We start from the raw sequence: 19,116 nt of genomic DNA on the forward strand, positions 1-19,116 counted from the left end.
GTATCAAAGCCATTGACCGTCGAATGATGTAAATAAGGTGGTCCAGACTTCTGTACTTTTCTCTTCTAAGTTTCATCCCAATTGTACAGGAGTAGCTCATTGAAAAGATTTTTTTAAAAAAAAAACCGTAGTTCAGCGGATAAAAATTACTCTAAGGATAACAGGTTGACCTTCCCCAGGGATTCATATCGACCGGAAAGTTTGGCACCTCAATATCAGGACTTCGCCACCTAAGGCTATAGTACGTTATAAAAGTTGGACTGTTCGCCCATTAAACCAATATGTGAGCTGAGTTTAGAACATCATGAAATAATTTAGTACGTTATAAGAGTTTGGCACCTCAGTATCAGGACTTCGCCACCTAAGGCTATAGTACGTTATAAGAGTTGGACTGTTCGCCCATTAAACCAATATGTGAGCTGAGCTTAGAACGTTATGAAACAATTCAGTCAATAATCGGCGTGAGCGTTAGAGCATTGAAAAGACATTTCCCTAATACAAGAGCGATTTCCATTTACTATCAAAAAATAGAACAGGAACACAATATCCATTGGACTTGCATTCCTTTCTCTAATCATGAAGCTTTCCTTGATAATCAATGCAGTCAAAGGTTTCAAAATAACGCATGCACAATACTTGTAAGAAAATAAATATTTCCTTAAAGATGATATCGTGAAAGAAATGCACATACATACACATATACATGTATCATCAGAGAACAGATACACGTGTATGTATGTATATACACGTATATGAAAATTAAAAATGTGCAAACAACAAAATAAGAATCGTTGTCGAAGAAATCATGCAATTTTCGTGTGAACAATCACGGCCCCTGTTCCCCGCCTTTTGACACGGGGCTATAGTCCGTAGTGCATGTTTTTTGGCTCCAGGTGCTTCTTGGCATAGGCAATTAGGCATGATTGCTTGCCCAATTCACAACTGTAACAGATAGGAGACAGGCAAGTGATCAGAGTTATTTATAATTTTCTTTGTTTTCAATTTACACTAGTGATTTTTCCTTTCTGTCAAGTAATCTCTGCTTCAAAATTTGCATTTTGTTTCTTCTGTACGCATATATGAAATTGACATCTAGGGTACTGATTCAAAACAAACAGTATACTGAACTTTTATGATATATTATTGTAATCTGTAACTGCATAGATGACAAAAAATGCTTCATCAATCATGACAATTGACAAACGAAGCTCCAGGTTCTTATAGAGATTTCTACGTTTTTCTTCAAATAGTGAAGCTACTATAGCAAAGCAGAAGCGGGTGGGGACTATTTCTTCGAGTTTTCAAATCCACCCTTTCGTGGCATGTGCAACATTTTACACCTCGAAATGACTAAAGTGAATTTGACAGATGGTTGACTTACGACCCGTTTGAAGTTACGGTGCTTTAATTTCAAAAAAAAAAGGAAGCATTTTTAAGTATCAAAAGCACGTTTTAAATGTTTGTTAACTAATTTTTTTTTGTAATTGAAGGAGTCTAACTTTTGATAATTTAAAAGCATTTGTATCAAAAGTGTTTCTTTATAAGTTACCATGACCTCAGATGTAGCCTATGCCAGGACAACTCCAAGCATACCCTTATCATGTTTCTTCTTTTCTTTCATGTTAGGTTGAAACCTTGGAATATAGGAGGACTGATAATTTCATTAATTGACAGCCAGAAGAAGGACATTTTGGATAGTGACACTATTTTCAGGTTGAACACTTTTTCTAGGGCTTTTTCATATTTCCTGACAAATTCTTTTAATATTGCAAGATATATATATATATATATATATATAAACTAAATACAAAACTTGTGGTTCAAAAGTGTAATTCTCTATTTAGGTCCACAGCCGACCCTGTAAGAAAGAAAAGAGTAGGCTTCTAATTATTTAAATGGCCTCTTTTTAACCTGCTTCAGAAAACAAAAGACACTTGCAAGTTTTCGAAAAAAATATTAAAAAGAAAGTACATTAAATAAAGTACCGTAGTGAAAATGGATACAGGCAGTGAAAGTTGTCGGTGATGGATGGCAGGTGATATAAGGGATGAGGACGGTGATTTTCTAGAAAATAGAGAACTACAGTAAGTTATAAAAAAGTTTCGAAGTAAATATCCAAAAAAAATACACCATCTAAATGAATGTAAAATGTCTTGAAGATGTAATCCAAGGGCAAATCTAATAAGATAAAACCAACAACAGCTCAATCCTTCCAAATAATCAGTATATTTGTTCTGTTCAGTACATTGAGTCAAATTTTTTCTAAATCGTAACAGTTACTCTATAGCATATACATGGGTTCAATTGTCTCAATTCTGCAGATAATAGTAGCTAGCATATTGAAAAATACATGCCTGTCTGGTTAAAGTTTGTTTTAGGTGTTACAAAACGAAAACATGCTTGCTACTTCCCCATCACTCTCTGGTACGTAAAGAAATGCTTCCACCACGTCTATTGCATCTGATCAGTGATAGTTGAATAGTCTCGGGAGGGCTAATCTATTCTTTTCTATCTTCAGCCACCAAAACAATATCATATTTCTTTGGCTCAGCATTTTTCTACGTTCTAAAGATAAGAGCATTTCCAACAGCTCTGGCAAGTTAAAACATTCGGGTAAAATTCCAAAAAAAAGTATGGCTTTTGGGCCAGAGTTTCATAAGAAACTTTTGTTAATTGCAAGTACCACTCTCAGAAATAGGCCCCTTCTAGCCAAGTGTTTTTCAAGCCTTCACACAATCAACCAATTTGTAGCCCCGAATTGCACATTATTTCATCAAAAGACATCATCACCTATTGTGACAAAATAACAATAAGCCCTCAAAAAATCAACCAATCATTGATTTTGGAACAGAAATGTGGTCAAAATCGGATTCAATTGTCAACTGCCCCTATCGGAAATAGGATTGATTGCCGATTCCAACGGAACTGGAGTTACGTCTCGTTTCCACAAATAATTCATCTTGTTGAAATTTGTATTTTTTTTTTGGCTGCAACCATTGTTGATTTCATTGAGGGTATGTTTGTATCTTCATTGTAAAAGGTGTCTCTATAGCACGTGACAAGGTTGCTGTTGCTTTTGGGGTTGCTTAGTTGATTAAATTACAACGGAAAAATTACGAAGACTTTACAAGCAAAAATTGATTTAATTGAAGAATGAAAGAAATAAACCAGGACCATTAGGTCTTTTGAGGGTGTATTCCATAATTAACCCAAAAAACTGTGAACAGCTTAAACAAAGCTACATGAAATATCACTTTTTACCATGTACTCATTTTTTGCCGATGTTAATCTCAACCACAGACCAAAAAGAAAAAAAAAGAAAAGAATTTGTGGGACCTAGTTCCATGACCACAGTTAGAAGTGTTTAACTAAGAGTGCATTTAATAAAACTGAAATTTGAAAACTAAAATTTGAAGTCTGAATCCGTTTGAGTTACTGAGTTGTTAAATACTAAATTTGATAGAATTGAGTGTATGTCACATTAGTAATAAGTGAATAGTTTATCACTTATCTTTTGAAACAATTTTTGCCTATGAAAGTCATTACTACTTAATTAATTTAAATGTTCAATATTTAGTTATCAAACATGGTTAAACATATTAAAATTTAAACCCATTAAGTTTAAGTACCGAATTGGGTTATCAAACAAGACTTAAGAATGCCTGTTTGTATTGCTATTCTCAAGAGAAAAATATACTATAACGATTTGATATTTATGAAGTAAAAAGGTGTTTGAAAAATATGTTCATGAAAAACATAAAAAATTTTTGGATAAATTTTACTTTCCAAACAAGGATGGGTTTGGTTACAAAAGGAACAGTGTAAAAATTGAGAAAATACTACTAGCTACTAACCAACTGTTATTCATTAATTTTAACCAAAAAAAAAAAAAAGATAGTAAACTACAACTAGGGATGGCAACGGGGCTGGGTCGGGGCGGGGGAACGCCCCTGTCCCCACCCCGCCCCGCTTCCACCCGCAGGACTAATAAAAATTTGTCATCTAATTTTATTATAGTCAAATTTTAGCAAATAATCAAATATTAAAATATCAACATATCACCAAGTTATTATCCATTATAATTTCACAATTGAAACCCATAAAAGTAATCAAACAAAAGTTATTTGAATACAATCCAACACGATGAAACAAATATAACTAAAGTAGTCAAGTTTTTACTTTTGACACAAATACAATTACTAAGTCATTACTGTATTTTTTTGAGAAAAAGTGTTATTGTGTTAAGTGTAATTAGAAATTTATTATAAATGTATTAGTAAATTTAGTATAACTAATTAATAATTTCTATTAGTGGACATGTATAATTATTAGTATAATTGATAATATCAATTATATTACATATACTAATGTCCATTATATAATACATATAACTAATAATATCATTATTATAAGTTTGTAACTAATTAAATTAAATATTATATATATAATTGTATACATACATATTTATTTTTTTTTAACGGGTGGCGGGGCGGAAGATGGGGCGAGGGTATGCTCCCCCGCCCCGTCTCTAAACAGGGGGAAAAAAATTCTCTCGTACCCTGCCTCACCACCAGTGGCGGATTTACACTGGGGGCACAGGCCCCCACTACCCCCTTAAATTTCTATAATACCTATAAAAATTTGATATAATTTCAAGTATGCCCTCTGGAGTTTTGTGTATCTATTGGTTATATGCTTTTAAAGTTGTTTTTGATCTTACCTGTTGTTACAACTACCATAGAAAGGATTTTTTCAATTATGAATATAGTGAAGAATTGGTTATAAAATAGAATGGAAAACACTTGAATGAATAATTGTTTACTTATTTATATTGAGAAAAATATACTTCATGAAGTTCAAAATGAAAAGGTTGTAAACTGTTATCAAAATATGAAAGCTCGTCATGTGCAATTGTAAATGGTGTAATTTGCTTTTTGAAATAAAATTATTATTACATTAATAATTTTGAGTCTGTCTTTTTATGTCTTTCATGAAATATATGCTTCATTTGTATTTGTTGGTGAATATTTTTCCCTTAAAAAACTAGAAAAATAGTAAATAAAAAATTTTAGAATTACTTCTGTCCTCACTGAAAATTTTTTCTGGCTCCGCCACTGCTCACCACTCACCCTAAACCCCGCTCTGTTAACTCCGGTGAGGCGGTCGCTCGTCCCAATTTCCATCCCTAACTACAGTCATTTGTAGATTATTAAAGCTGTGGAAGACTGACTGCCCGACTGTCTATTTAAATTCCAAAATAACTCCTTTGGTTGATTATTAAAGCAGCCGCATGTCAATTCTGTCTTTTTCCTGGCGGCAGAGGGCCTATGTTGAAATCCCTGATGCTGCTCAATTATTACTGTGACTGTTCTTTCAAATTAATTCATCTGAATCATGCGCAGTATATGTAGTATCTGATTCACTGAGACTAACACAGGGTCATTGAATAAAAATTAAAATAAAATGACCACTGATAAAAGTTACTGACAAATTTGTTGTAAATTGTGATCTTTTTACTCTTCTCTTGGCCATAGGATTCATAAATAATTAAGCTAGTACCCATGGCACGGAGCTGTCTGGAGATACAAGCTCAGATCTTTGATAGCCCCCACCTTCGCCATGCCTTGAACTGTTCATGCACAGTGGTGCGACCATGAATGGGCGTTGAGTAAAGCAATTCTGATACGGATGAATTCGGGGGTTTGAGACAGGTATAGTTGAGATTTTGGTACGATTTTGCAACTTTGGATATTTTACATGATTTAGTATAAATTAACTTTGTTTTGTTATATGAGTGAATTTTGTTCATGCATACGAGTACAATTGTAGATACAATTGTATCTACAATAGCACACTGTGAAAGAAATATAACAACCGCACTAATTGTACCAAAAACCAACCGCATGCGACTCAATCCATCGCAGAAGACGGAGTGGTAAAGGGGATAACCAGCCACTCCCTGCTCAATTTTTTTAAAAATTTTAATTTTTATCCTATGTAATTTTAGTACTAGCTGTAGTAGATGGAACCTCGTGAAAATAAAGCCTAAAGGTTGTGCAACTTCGAAAAGTCAGTTGAATATGGTATAGCACTAAGTCATGTATGTGTTAGGTTAACTTAATTTGTTACTGAGACAAAAATCTTGCACACTTTTGCATATGCATAATGACTCGCCAAATTTTCACAGACCATAATTAATTACTCAACAGCCATGCACTTGAGAACCTTAGTGACAACGAAATCTATTACAGCCTTCTGTATATCATGCCACCACCCGAGAGAGAGAGAGAGAGGATAAGACCAGTCAAATGTAGTAGAAGTGTGAATGCATGAAATGAGTAGGATGAGCTAGAATGGTTTTTCAGCTAAGTTCTTGCCTTGCTCTCTCTCTCTTCGAGTTTATATATACCTGACCTGACCTTTGAGATTTGTCTCAGAGCCACAACTTTTCCTTGACTGCAGCAACATCAGTCTTCTCTTCAACTAGGAGTATCATTCACCAACACCATCTCTTCTCCATCCGTCTCTTCCATCACTTTCTCTTGAAGCCATTCATTCATTTCCAACTCCAAAGCCATCAATGGCAACTTTTTCCTACCAACACCAACAACCTTTACATCTTGAATCATCATCAGGACTGTTTTTGGAAAGCAGCTCCCAAATGAGGATGTCTGCAGGCCTTCTTGAGGAGCCAAACATGACAAGAATGACCACCACCACTACTTCTTTCCCTCAATTCTACAGGCCTGATCATTTTCTGCATCAGGAAATCCCTTCCAAATCCTATGTTAATGAAAGTACTTGTTCCATCTTTGACCAGAGCTGCACAAAAGTTACTCATTTTAGCAATAATGGGCCGTCCTTAACAAACAAAACTTCCACCGATTCTTCATCAGTAACTGATAAACTTGAAAGTGGGGAGCAAGTTACTCAGAAGGTACATGCTGCAGCCATGGACAAGAAGAGGAAAACAAAGAAGGGGCCTCTTCCTGTAAATTCTGCTCAATCAAAAGTACTTAATCCATTTTTTTTTTCAATTTTTCATCAAGGATTTTCTATCAAAACTGTTTACTCGTATACATCTACGAGCCCTTTTTCCCTTTTAATTTTAAGTTTCAAGACTATATGTCTTATATGTTCTTTAATTAGGCTATAGGAGATCAATTAGCTAAAGGGAAAAAGCAGAGGAAATGTGGCAGAATTATGAAAGAGGTTGAAGACAAGAAGTCTAATGAGGATAAAAAAGTTCCAGAGAAAGCTGCTGAAGAAGCTCCCCCCACAGGCTACATTCACGTAAGAGCAAGGAGGGGCCAAGCCACGGACAGCCACAGCCTAGCTGAAAGGGTACAATTCCATTAAATAATCATCACTAGTTATTGTTCTTGAAAATAAAAACCCTTAAATGCTTACTTTTCTCTGACATAAACAATTAAGGCAATAACTATATTGTCTAGTACACAAACCATGATTAAAATTTTGTCACATGTACCACTCAAAACCAAAATTACTGCAGTTGGGATCCCAATAGTGCCTAAGTTCATGTATCAGCTAAATTTTTTCTGGAATTGATATCAGGTGAGGAGAGAGAAAATCAGTGAAAGGATGAAAATATTGCAAGCACTTGTTCCAGGTTGTGACAAGGTGAAGTTTTTCATCAGCATCTTGTCTTTATTTTGTTTGTCTCGATAAAGTTTTTTTTTTTCTGACAATTTGAAGTGAATTCGACTGATAAACAGGTAACCGGAAAGGCCCTCATGTTGGATGAAATAATCAATTACGTCCAATCCCTACAAAATCAAGTTGAGGTAAAACTTTTGATAGACTTGTTATTTGGTAAAGTTTTTGAAGCTTGCTGTTATATAATCCATGCAAAATATTTCAAATTCTTGCAGTTTCTATCCATGAAGCTTGCTTCTCTAAATCCGATGTTTTATGATTTTGGCATGGACTTGGATCCATATATTGCAAGACCAGAACCGGTACATGTTGCACAATGTTCTAACACAATTGTGTACCAAGTTGTTATATTTCAGAGAATGTTTCACCATTGTCGTCCATACTTATCCTGATGAATTATGTCTTTTTTTTCTCTCTTTCTTTAATGATGAGATCTTCAGACGCTGAGTAACATGGCATCACCGGTTCAAAATATGCAACAATGTGATCCAATGCAGGCACCAATCATTTCTGCCACAAACAATAGCTTGAGAACTGATACTGCCAATAACTATCCTCAGTTGGATTCTTCAGCTTCAGCATTATTAATTCAACAAAGCCACCACATCCCTCAAATTCTCTCTCAGGTGCTTTTAACTTTTCATGGCCACCAATAGTAGAATGAAAAGCATATACTAATTGATAAAATTAAAGAAACATTAAAGTAAAAGAATATTTTCTTTCTTCCATGGAGAAATAAATGCTCAGGTCGGTATCTTTGTGGCTTAGACAAAAATATCACTTTCAGGAAAATGGACAGCTCTTGTGGGATGTGGATGACCGAAGACAGAAACTTATTAATCAGACGGGGTTCAACAACAACTTGTGTTCGTTTCATTAATTATAAGACCAAAGGGCAAGAGTTGCCCTACACATATCTGGTAAGCCTTCAATTGCTGTCTCAAATAATACGAGCAAATGCTAATAAAAATTAGTGACAACTGCGAATGAGCTAAGAGACATATGTACATAGAGTCATTATCAGAAATGCTTCCTTTCATGCCCCTTAATTTGAATTTTTTAATACTTTTTCCTGGCTTTCACACCATTTGAGATTTGAGAAATCTCAGTTGGTTATTTGGGCCGTATGCCATTTTTGTTTAGCATAAAGCAAACTAATTAGAACGGACGACGTGCATGCATAGGGCTTAATCACTTGGGAATTAATTACTCAGGTAGATTTAAACTATTAAACCTACATGCCTTAATTGCTCTTACCTTTCCAGATGGTATAAATAATAATGCAAATGTTACAATTATATAAAATACCCAATCTGCAAGATCAAGTCCCCAACTGAATTAGTTCACTTATGTTGACGAAATATTTGTTGAACACCTGAGTTTCTCTGTAGTCCACAATTGTTTAGAGATAATGCGACAAGGCACACAGAGTCTCATATGGACCTACGTACTACCTCCATGTCTCATTCAATGGAAGAAATTTTACATGCACGAATTATCCAAAAAAAAAAAAGGAAAAGAAGAACAAATAGATACAAGTATTAGCTATATAACCCTAAAAAAACAGAGAATTGTTGCAGGTTTTGTATGTTTTCTTCTTTTGGTAATTTTGCTCCTGGTTTTTTGATGAATGACCACAGGTTTGTCAAGATTTGTGAAGGGCAAAAAGGTAGTGCCAGACAAATGTTACTGTAGTTTCTTATTCCTTAGTATCAATTCTAATGGAGAAGGGTTTCAGCTTGCATATTACTTTGATCACCTCAAAGCTCGGATTCTGAATTCATTGGAGGAATGGGGTCTTCTATCTCTCTGATCACATGAATAAAAAGAAAAGCAAAGTAAAAGGGCATGAAGAGGATAGAAATCAATGGACACACAAGGACAAACACAACCGACCAAACAAGACTAGATCTTTTTCAGATCCTTTGTTCCTGTCTAATTTGACTCCCAACTGTCAGAAGCACAAATTCCTAGCTAGAGACTTGGCTTTACATATGTACTTAATATGAGGTAAATCCAAGAAAATATAATGTAAACAGTTGTAAAAGAATCTGTTAAGGTATCATAATATTGAGTTGCATGTAACTTGCTGGTAGTAGTCTAGTAGTCCTGCGTTTCTTCTTCTTAGTATTGTCACTGTAATTCTGTTATAGAAGATAGTTTTTACCGTTGTAGTTTTCTTGTCCCTTTGTTACATTGAATTGCACTGCGAGTCTGCTACTATTACTGTTTCATTTTTTGGTACTGACGTGACAAGACTCATCCCATATCATATGGCTTCGTACGAAGGAATCAATTCAACTGTGTGACTGCGTGTTGATAAATGAATCATAGTAACGGACCTAACGGTTATTGACAGGTCCATGAATTATTTCTTTCACCACTGAAAAGACAGTAACCATGGGAAGCATGAAAACAGGTAAACAACCAATTGATTCTTAATCTTAAAACGACTGATAATCTATAGAGATTTACCCTGGAAACGAATGCAAGAACCCAGATTAATGGACTTTAAAACCCCGTATAGTAATGGTTAGAAGAAGAAGAAGGAAAAAAAAAAGAGCAAGAAAGGAAATTTAATATTGTATGTGTATTTTTCTGTTATGGCAAACAAATTTTTCTTGGTTCCACCATCATATAAATTAGTTAACCTGATAAGTCATTGTAAAATTACTGAATGATGTAAAGAAGTTAAAACCCTAAAAATGTATCATCCAACTCTCTAATAATCCAGATCTTCATGTAGTAGTAGTAGTAGTTTTTATGTCTACTGATTCTTCATTTCTTTTCCAAGCTAAACTGAATTAAGATTAATTTGGAGCAAATTGAACTGAAGAAACTTTGATGGCATGGTGAAAAACAGCATCTGGAGACGTACTGCTTGTCAAGACAGCAAGCGGCAAGAATGGGGAAATTGTACATGGTGGACCTAAAAAATCATCAGGTAGAATAATTAAGTCTTTATTTCCATATCAGACAAGGTAAACTGAACTGCATTGCTTCATTGGCATAACCATCTGACTTTCATGTTCAATAGATTGACATGGTCAAGTGGAGTGGAGTCTCTTCGGACATTCCATGTGGTACCTGTGTTTCTCGTGTTATTAATAACTGGCTGGTTGGCACCGGTTGTGAGCATTTTACTCTGATTGATCAGTTATTTACATTCTCTCTTGAAGAATTACTATCGTTTTCTTAACCAAAAAATAAAAAATAAAAAAATGTCATGCATTATTATATTTGTCTCACTAGAAATTTATTGCAATTATGCCAATCTTCTTTTTTGTTTTTTGTTTTTTTGTATATAATGACCATATCATTCTAGTCATAAATAATATCATCACAATTTCTTTTGACATAAATGACTTGTAAAGTCTTTGGCACTATCATAACTACCTTTTTGAAGTTCTAGATATAGTAAGGCACCGTTTGGAATGAGGGAATGGAAGGGAAAGGAAAGGAGAAGAATTGGAGGGATTTGGTTTCTATTATTTGGATTGATATTTGAGAAGGGAAAGAAAAGGATATGGAGGGCTAGTTATTTTTATTGAATTATGGTTTTCGTTCAAAAGTGGAGCAAAAATAGAGGAAAATAAAACTAAATTAATTTAAATAATTTAAATTTTTTTTAAAGATAAAATTTTTCATATCTTTTCCAGTAAAGTAACACTTGATCTATTCCTTTCCTTTCTTTTCTTCTTCAATCCAAACAAAAATTCAATATTTCTTTCCTTTCTTACATAATTCAAATAAGATGGATGAAAGCCACTTTTCTCTACTCTTCTTTTCTTTATTTTCTATTGGTATCCTTTCTTTTCCTTCAATTCAAACGGTGCCTAACCACATGCAAATAAAACTGTAGATCATAGTAGTGTAGAAATTATTATCAAAAGTGAAGTACTGTAAATTTTAGAAACTTTACATTTTTCCTACTATAACAAAAAATTTTTTTTTTCCGGTAACCCGAAACATGTTCCGACCTGAATCCTTTGGATCTGAATCGGCACACCAAACAGGAGGGCAACGCTGCGACCCCACACAACATTTACCCAAGCGAGTCACAGGATGCCTAGGGAGCAATTTCGATCCTGAGACCTTTGTGTTCCAAAGAATCACTGTTACCACTAGACCAATCCCGTGGGACTACTTTAACAAATTTGCAAGAGAAGTCGGCAATATTTTTTACGTGGATTTTTTTTCTTTTAATCCAATCCAAGAATGTTCTACTAAAGAGAGTCTCGTTATCCATGAGTCATCATAGTTTTACAATAATTATTATCATCTAAGAGCTTTTAGCTACATTTGACGTGTTGCTAGCTTCTCGGCCTTTGCTGCTCCTCCAGCTGCCGAGATTTCCATGACTAGGGTCCCAACTATTTCTTCCTAGAGATGAAAGATAAGACAAGTCAATGAACAAATATGCCCCCACCACCAATATATTTCTGCAAATTTTTAGTCACTTTAATACGTTGCAATTGTCTTAAAAGTGTATGTCTTATCATATATTATTTTGTTGTTCTTCTATTTCTGAAAGAAAAAAAATTAAATTAATTGTTAAAAATAGCATAGTACTGCCAACTGGATTGTAAATGCTTCCATAATCATTATTGCTTCCAGGCCAATCATTATTGCTTCCAGGCCAACAGCTTCTTGGGCTGTTGGTAACCCTACTTAATTGTGACTGTTATTTTTGAGTGGTTTCCTTGGACTGGTTTCCCGTTGATTATACTCCCCCTCCCCCTAAATTAGATTAGAATAGATGATACAACTATTATCGTTGCGAAAAAAAAAATTGCTTCCAACATATGTGCAGTTCACCAACTTATCAATCTGTTCATCATTTGGTCCCATTTTCTTAGATTAAGTCAGACTGCTGTCTGCTATTGATTGAACCAAAAACTTGCTTCTTTAAGCTTTCTGGCCATTATCATTGGCTCAGATTGGAGTCTAAGAATAAATTTACGAGGAAATTATATTTTTAATGTTCATATAATAATACAAGTGAATTCCTGATTTGGATCGGTCGAACATTAAAGCTTGGTTAAGTGCTTGATCGAGGCAGTAAATGGTTCTTAACATTGAAATTGGAAAATAATCGTTTAAAAACGTTTTCGATTTTGAAATCCATGATGACAATTCTTATGCAAATGGATTAATTTCTCTTCTTTTATACCCTTATTCTTCTTTAACTAGCCACACCTTTTTCATGTGAACAAGGTCTGCGCCACGCATCGTGGCCATGTACTAGCTTAAGGGAAAAAATGGATGTTCCAACTTTTTCAATTGTCTTTGTTGGAAAATTTCCTGAAACATGAAGAAATTGGCATCAATAATTGTGTGCTAAAAAATAAAACGGCTATGTGTTTGATACGTTCAATTCCACCACCTGAAGCCGTTATATCTTGCCAGATTGGATTTTCTTGCACGTCAACGACAAAATTGTTTTGGTACAAATTATCTTTGACAATAGAGTTGCAATTTCGAGGTACGAGCTTTATATTTCAAAGATAAGGAAAGTTGATAGGCTGGAGGGATTTGGTATTCATGGTTCATGCACTTCCAATTTTGGCAAGTGACATTTGTGCAAATCAAAATTGCATCCACAGTGATAGATTCATTGTTACAAGCCAAAGTTGTTCAGTAAAACAGGACAAATTAAGCTAAGATCCAAAGTGAAGGGAAGTTGAAAAGAGCAATCACGCCAAAGTTGAATAAGGGTATCAGAAAGTCTATTAAAGCAAATCATGAGCGTAAAAATTATTGCCGAACAGATGAATTAAAAATCTAATACCAGGACATTAGTTACTAACATGCACGGAAGGGAATTGCAGTGATTTATCTATTAGAAAATAATTGTGAAATTTCTTGTATTTTTCAGATCTGGTGTTAATTTTTTCGGATTTATTGTATACGTTAAATTGCAGATATGTAATTTCTAATGCATGATCTCTGTAATTTTTAATGCATGCGTAACCTACCGTTAAGGCAGTAATGTAAATCAAATCATAGTGAACGATTTCAAACAATCTGTTAATGAAATTTGCTATATGTATGGTATCATAATCATTATTGTTCTCTCATATTTTTACACATTTTCATGAATATTTGAATGTTCATCTTCCCCATTTCAAAAATACTAAGTTGAGTAAGGACAACTGGCGACCAAGGACAATTGTTAAATAAACCCTTGTCTTTTGAAATTGCCAATCTGAAACAAAAACAAAGGAAGTAACAAATCAGCAGCATAGGATATTAAGTACTGTTCTTGTGTCTTCTGGAAATGCAATAAAATGGAGATTGACATTTCTTTGTCAGAACTTAAAGCCTGACAATTGAGAGTCTGCAGAAAAATTTCACAACCTTCTTCTAGTATTTGCGATTAGCTGCAATGTGCAAATCAATGACCGATCATTTCCATATTAAGGCTCGACAACATGCAGGATAAGAAAGTACTGAACCATAGATGGAATACACGTTGCGTTATTAAAATCACCAATCCTGGCTTCTTTAATATTTTTTTCCTTCTCTTTTTCATCTTCTTTGTACTTTCCACTCAAGATGTCCCCTGATCAGAAAATGAATGCTTTAGGCTTTATATTATTCTTTCTTTTGACAGATCAGCATCCACATATCATCTGACGTGGAAGCAAAGGATGTTGCAAAGTGTCCTATTAATTTGGATTGATATACACACAGAACCTAATCAATTATCAACCCCAACCCTACTATCTTGTGAACGTTACTTCAATGTCCTTTGTTTTTCATTCTGATGATAAAATATCTGTTAATGCCATTAATCATTGTATAATGTCTATGTACTCGTCATATTTCGTGTCCACATTTGTTCTATTAATTTTAAATTCTTGATTGAGCATTGATTTTCATAAAATATGTAGCACCTCATACATCTTTTTTCCTACCTCCCCCCTCACTCTCCTATTCCTTCCCTATCTCCAACCTGTTAGCCTGGATCGAACCATAGTTCAACTCCCTGATCACTAGTCCTCACGACTATTAATATATCGTCTATTATCAATAGGTGATTATTAATCCTATAATTTAACACACTATCACACAGCTTGCATCTATATATACAATCACAATGTGGCAAAAGCACTAACTTCATGCCAACCTTTTTCACATACATAAGAAAAATAAACGAATTTACTAGAAAAAAAAAAAAAGACATGTCAATTGTTGAAAGCATATGAGACCCCAAAATTTGACGAGACTAGGGTGGACCAAACTACGATTTTTTTTGCCAACTGAACAGCATACCATGCAGAAGCATTTTATGTCTAGAGAATTCTGCCATATTTTTTTATTGATGATGATGAAGTGTGTAAATATGACATGAAAAGTCATTGTTGTCCATAATCCCACTTCTCCTAGTCATTTAGGAGAGTGTTTTTGACGAGTCACGATCCCATGTCATGGGTAGGGAATATCATACTTGATGCTAATGCAGGCCCATGAGAAGTATATATGTGATGTGAATTTTCAGTTTTTTTTCCATATATATCTTGGCTGGCTAGTATTAAAACTTAATCTGCAAGTTCTGGTTTTCATGAGTTTGGCCAAACATGTATAGATTATGATCCCTGAATTTTGACTTAAAACGAGGGTTTCCTTTCATATGATGTAGATTTTCTTGGAAACTTGATTAAACCTGTCAACGGGTCGAATCCGGGCCGGAATTCATTATTCCGGACCCGGACCTGTTACTACTATACCGGTTCCGTATCCGGTCCGTTTACCCAACGGGTCTTCTACTCTATGTTCCGGACCCGGATCCGACGAGTCTACCCGAATCCGAATCTGGGTCCGGGTCTACTCGAAAAAATAGCTAAAACTTGTTTTACAACAAAATTAGAAAAAGTACTACTTTTTTTTATTAAGAAAGGTCAATTTAATTTTGTCCAACAAGTATTATTTCAATGTTGTCACTTGGTTAAAGTCTTAGCTGGGCTATATTGCATGTGTTAATTAACATCTTCTAGATATAATGTTTAGCATTGATAAATACTTTTTGTAAGATTCATGCTTTTGCAACAGGTGTTGTATATGCCAAAGGCTCTGCATGTCCGTGGATAATATTTAGTTGTTTGGGCCTTTGGGGTATAGAAGTAAATTTGGGGTATAAATTTGGGATATATTATTGGTATATATATATATATATATATATATATATATCTATTTTATATCCGGATACGGGTCAAATACGGGCCGGAATGATGTATTCCGTATTCGACCCGTTTTTTTGTTTGACAAAACGGATTTGGATTCGGGTTCGGGTAAAGGAATTATATCCCTACCCGGACCCGTAAAAAATTGATGGATCCGGGTCGAATCCGGGTCTAGACCCGGACCGTTGACAGGCCTAAATTTGATACATGAAACTTAAAAGGTCGAATAGATAAAATGAAGTCCGTGGGAAATTTTTTTTCCCATTTTTTTTTGATTTGCAAGAAAAGTTTGGCTGGAAGGAGAAGACCTTTCAGAAGAGCTAACAAAAATAACAAACTCAAATATTCGCTTGGATTATAAACTACATATGCATTTGAAGATGCAAACTATTAAAACCTTCAACCTATTTTGGGGCAAGAAATTGCTTATAGAAACAAAAACTCAGAGAATTAAATAGTTGAATCTCAAAGATAAATGTATAATCCTAATTCATGTACACCTAGTCAATATGTGCTATATGATACTATGAAACTAAAGTAGCTATTGACTAGTTTTTTTTCCTTCGCCCATTCATGTACTCCATTGCTTTAGTGCCACAGTTGTGCCATATTATGTGGAGCAATGTTAGTAGTTTCCAAGCATTTTAAACAAAAGCCAAAAAAGATAGTAGGGTCTGATTCAAAAGTTAGGATAAAGAATTTTCTGTACACCAAAAAGTATGTAACAATTTCTAATAAAGTCAGATTTTTAGCAGAAAACAACATACTGCTCTTAATCTATTTTGCTCATCCAGTTTGTTGGATAAGATTGTTCCTACCCTAATTAGCACTTTCCCGGAAATGCTAATGGAGCGGTTTACCTAAAATGAAGTTCATTCTGCAAGTGACAGCGTGAAAACAAAGACAAAGTCAAGGATACAAAAAGTGAACTGAAATATAGAGAAATTTCGGGTTACATTGTTTTTCCTTTCGGTACATAACAATCAAACGAAAAATATATTCTCCTTCTTCCCAAGATTCTCTTTCTAGCTGCTGTCTTTTCCTGTGTTAAATCTCACCTTATTGTCCTTTTCATTTATTTCTTTTCATTGGCAGAAAAAATACGAGTTAGAAAGATCCACAGAACTTAATGGCACAAGCAAACAAGAAGACTGTTAAGTTCCATCAACACCATCTCTTTCAATCACATAACCGAACAACCACAACCACCATTTCCCTACATTTTCTATTGATTTCTTTTCTATTCTTTTTTTCCCCTTTTCTTTCCTTCCCCTTCCCCCCCCCCCCCCACCACAAACAAACATTTCCTGCCAAAACAACTCTTGCTACTCGGAAGCAGAAGATTACAAACAGTGGGGGCTCGTGTTCTCGGCAGCTCCATACAACGCTTACCCTTGAATAAATCATACATATGTATGACTAGTTTACCTTCATATATAATTATTTTAGTTGGCAATTATTTAAGTGATAAAGAATTTAAACTTCCATCTTAAAATTAGTTGGCAATCAGTGGAGTGGTCCAAAATTTTATCAGTGTGGCTAGAAATCCTTGATATATCAATATGGGGTATTTAGTCTCTTAACACTCAAATACTCGGAATATCAACGTGACACATTTAATCTCTTAATATTAAGCTAATCTTTTGCAAATTATAACAACTTCAATATCCATATTTAGTGCATTTTGTGAATTTTAGATGTATATTTTCCTTTATGAATTACTCAAAATTGATTTTATGATCTTTGTTCATTATTAGATTAAGGATAAAGATGAGCAGATAAGCAAATCCAGTGTCCACAACATTCCATCCGGTCGAGGAAGGAGCTAGCTACCCCTCATGGCAAGGATCATTTGCAATTGAATTCCCTTGTCTCCTTTGTCCAAAGAGAGAGTGTGATCCCACTTGCTTGACTGTTGTTTCAATAAGGTACGCAGTGTCCTCATGTGTAGCATCTAAGACATGGGCTGTCCAAATCTGGACTAAACTCTTGATCCCACTTGCTTGATGGTTGTTTTTCACTCTTTTCTGTAAATTTTCTTTCATATTTTTTATGACAAATAATGCATATCATCCGAAAATGTTTTTGCGCCATAAAAATTTTGATTTAAAAGTTAAAATTTCTTTCTACGAATAACTTTTGTTAAAATGAGGTAGCTTTTGCTTTTCAGGAAGCGTTTATAAAAATTTTTTCTAAAGAAGCAATTTTCTTGATAGCGCAAAAAAAAAAATCACAATCAGTAAATAAGGAAAAAGATCCGTTACTTATGTCCACATTCTGTAAGTTGCTATCAGAACCAAGACCTTGAATTTTGGTGGATTATCTAGCCGGAGGATCCTTAGACTTGGACTCTTTATATTTCCGCGTACACAAACCAATTTTCAGGAATCAAGAGCTGGAGAAATTTAGCCGCGCTGAAGGACCACTATCATTTTTACCAGTATAAACTGTACCAGCCATAATGCAGCCAAAAACACAGTACTGCCATGTAGGTTCGAGCCCCGTCGGTATTCATGGTTGGCCTTTAACCTTCTATACACGCCACTTCTCCCGTTTGATAGAACCGCTCGATCCATATTAAGTTTAGAAGTAGACGATGATTTGGCTCCAAGAGAAGATGGATGAAAAAGTGAATGGTTTCTATTGAAAATTGCAATTCTCTCAAAATCCAACTCCCCTCAAAAGTACACAAGCTTAGGTTGTATTTCACTTGTTTTAAAGTACTTTTGGACTTGTATAATCACTTGCTTTCCTCCAACTATCATGCCTTTTGGATCAATATGAAAGTTAAATGAGCTAAGACTAAAATTAGTGAGATCAGTTTATTTCGAATTCCCCTTCTGAGGATGCTCACCTCGGGCATGAAATTAGTGAGATCAGTTTATTTCGAATTCCCCTTCTGAGGATGCTCACCTCGGCCATCCTTCATGCCCGAGGTGAACTCACCTCGTCCTTCATCAGAGCTCATCCGCGTCTCGGGGTTATCCCCTAAGCTCGGCTAAATCCCTAGTCTACCGGGCAGGTGACCTCGGCACCTTCACCTCAGCTGCACGCTGATGATGTCAGGACACCTGACATCACCCGGGATCAGTGTGCTTTATCTGAAAAGCACTGTTGCACTTAATGGCTACTGCAAAGGACTCCCCGTCACCCTGTCCGGGCGGCTACAGTGTCAGAGTCAGGCCATCTGACAGGGAGCAGAGCCGTAATGGCAGGACATGGGTCCCACCGGCATAAGACCTCCGTCCTGCCA

The 19,116-nt window shown here is 35.1% G+C and overlaps 1 protein-coding gene across 2 annotated transcripts; it reads left to right on the top strand.

Moving 5' to 3' along the window:
- The first annotated feature begins 6,414 nt into the window (after positions 1–6,414).
- LOC113768534 (transcription factor bHLH137) lies at positions 6,415–9,871 on the top strand. 2 transcript variants are annotated; one of them, XR_003468086.1, is made up of 9 exons: positions 6,415–7,012; positions 7,150–7,344; positions 7,576–7,641; positions 7,737–7,805; positions 7,893–7,979; positions 8,118–8,303; positions 8,465–8,597; positions 9,318–9,346; positions 9,416–9,871. XR_003468086.1 is itself a non-coding variant. In XM_027312933.1 (8 exons), the coding sequence occupies exons 1-7, from the start codon at positions 6,581–6,583 to the stop codon at positions 8,555–8,557; spliced, it is 1,128 nt and encodes a 375-aa protein (XP_027168734.1). In that variant the 5' UTR covers positions 6,415–6,580; the 3' UTR covers positions 8,558–8,597; positions 9,318–9,871. The 2 variants fall into 2 exon arrangements, 1 of the variants encoding a protein (XP_027168734.1); XM_027312933.1 differs by having other exon boundaries at positions 9,318–9,871.
- Positions 9,872–19,116: the final 9,245 nt, after the last annotated feature.

Source organism: Coffea eugenioides, chromosome 4, assembly GCF_003713205.1.
Source record: "Coffea eugenioides isolate CCC68of chromosome 4, Ceug_1.0, whole genome shotgun sequence".
NCBI classification, from domain to species: domain Eukaryota; kingdom Viridiplantae; phylum Streptophyta; class Magnoliopsida; order Gentianales; family Rubiaceae; genus Coffea; species Coffea eugenioides.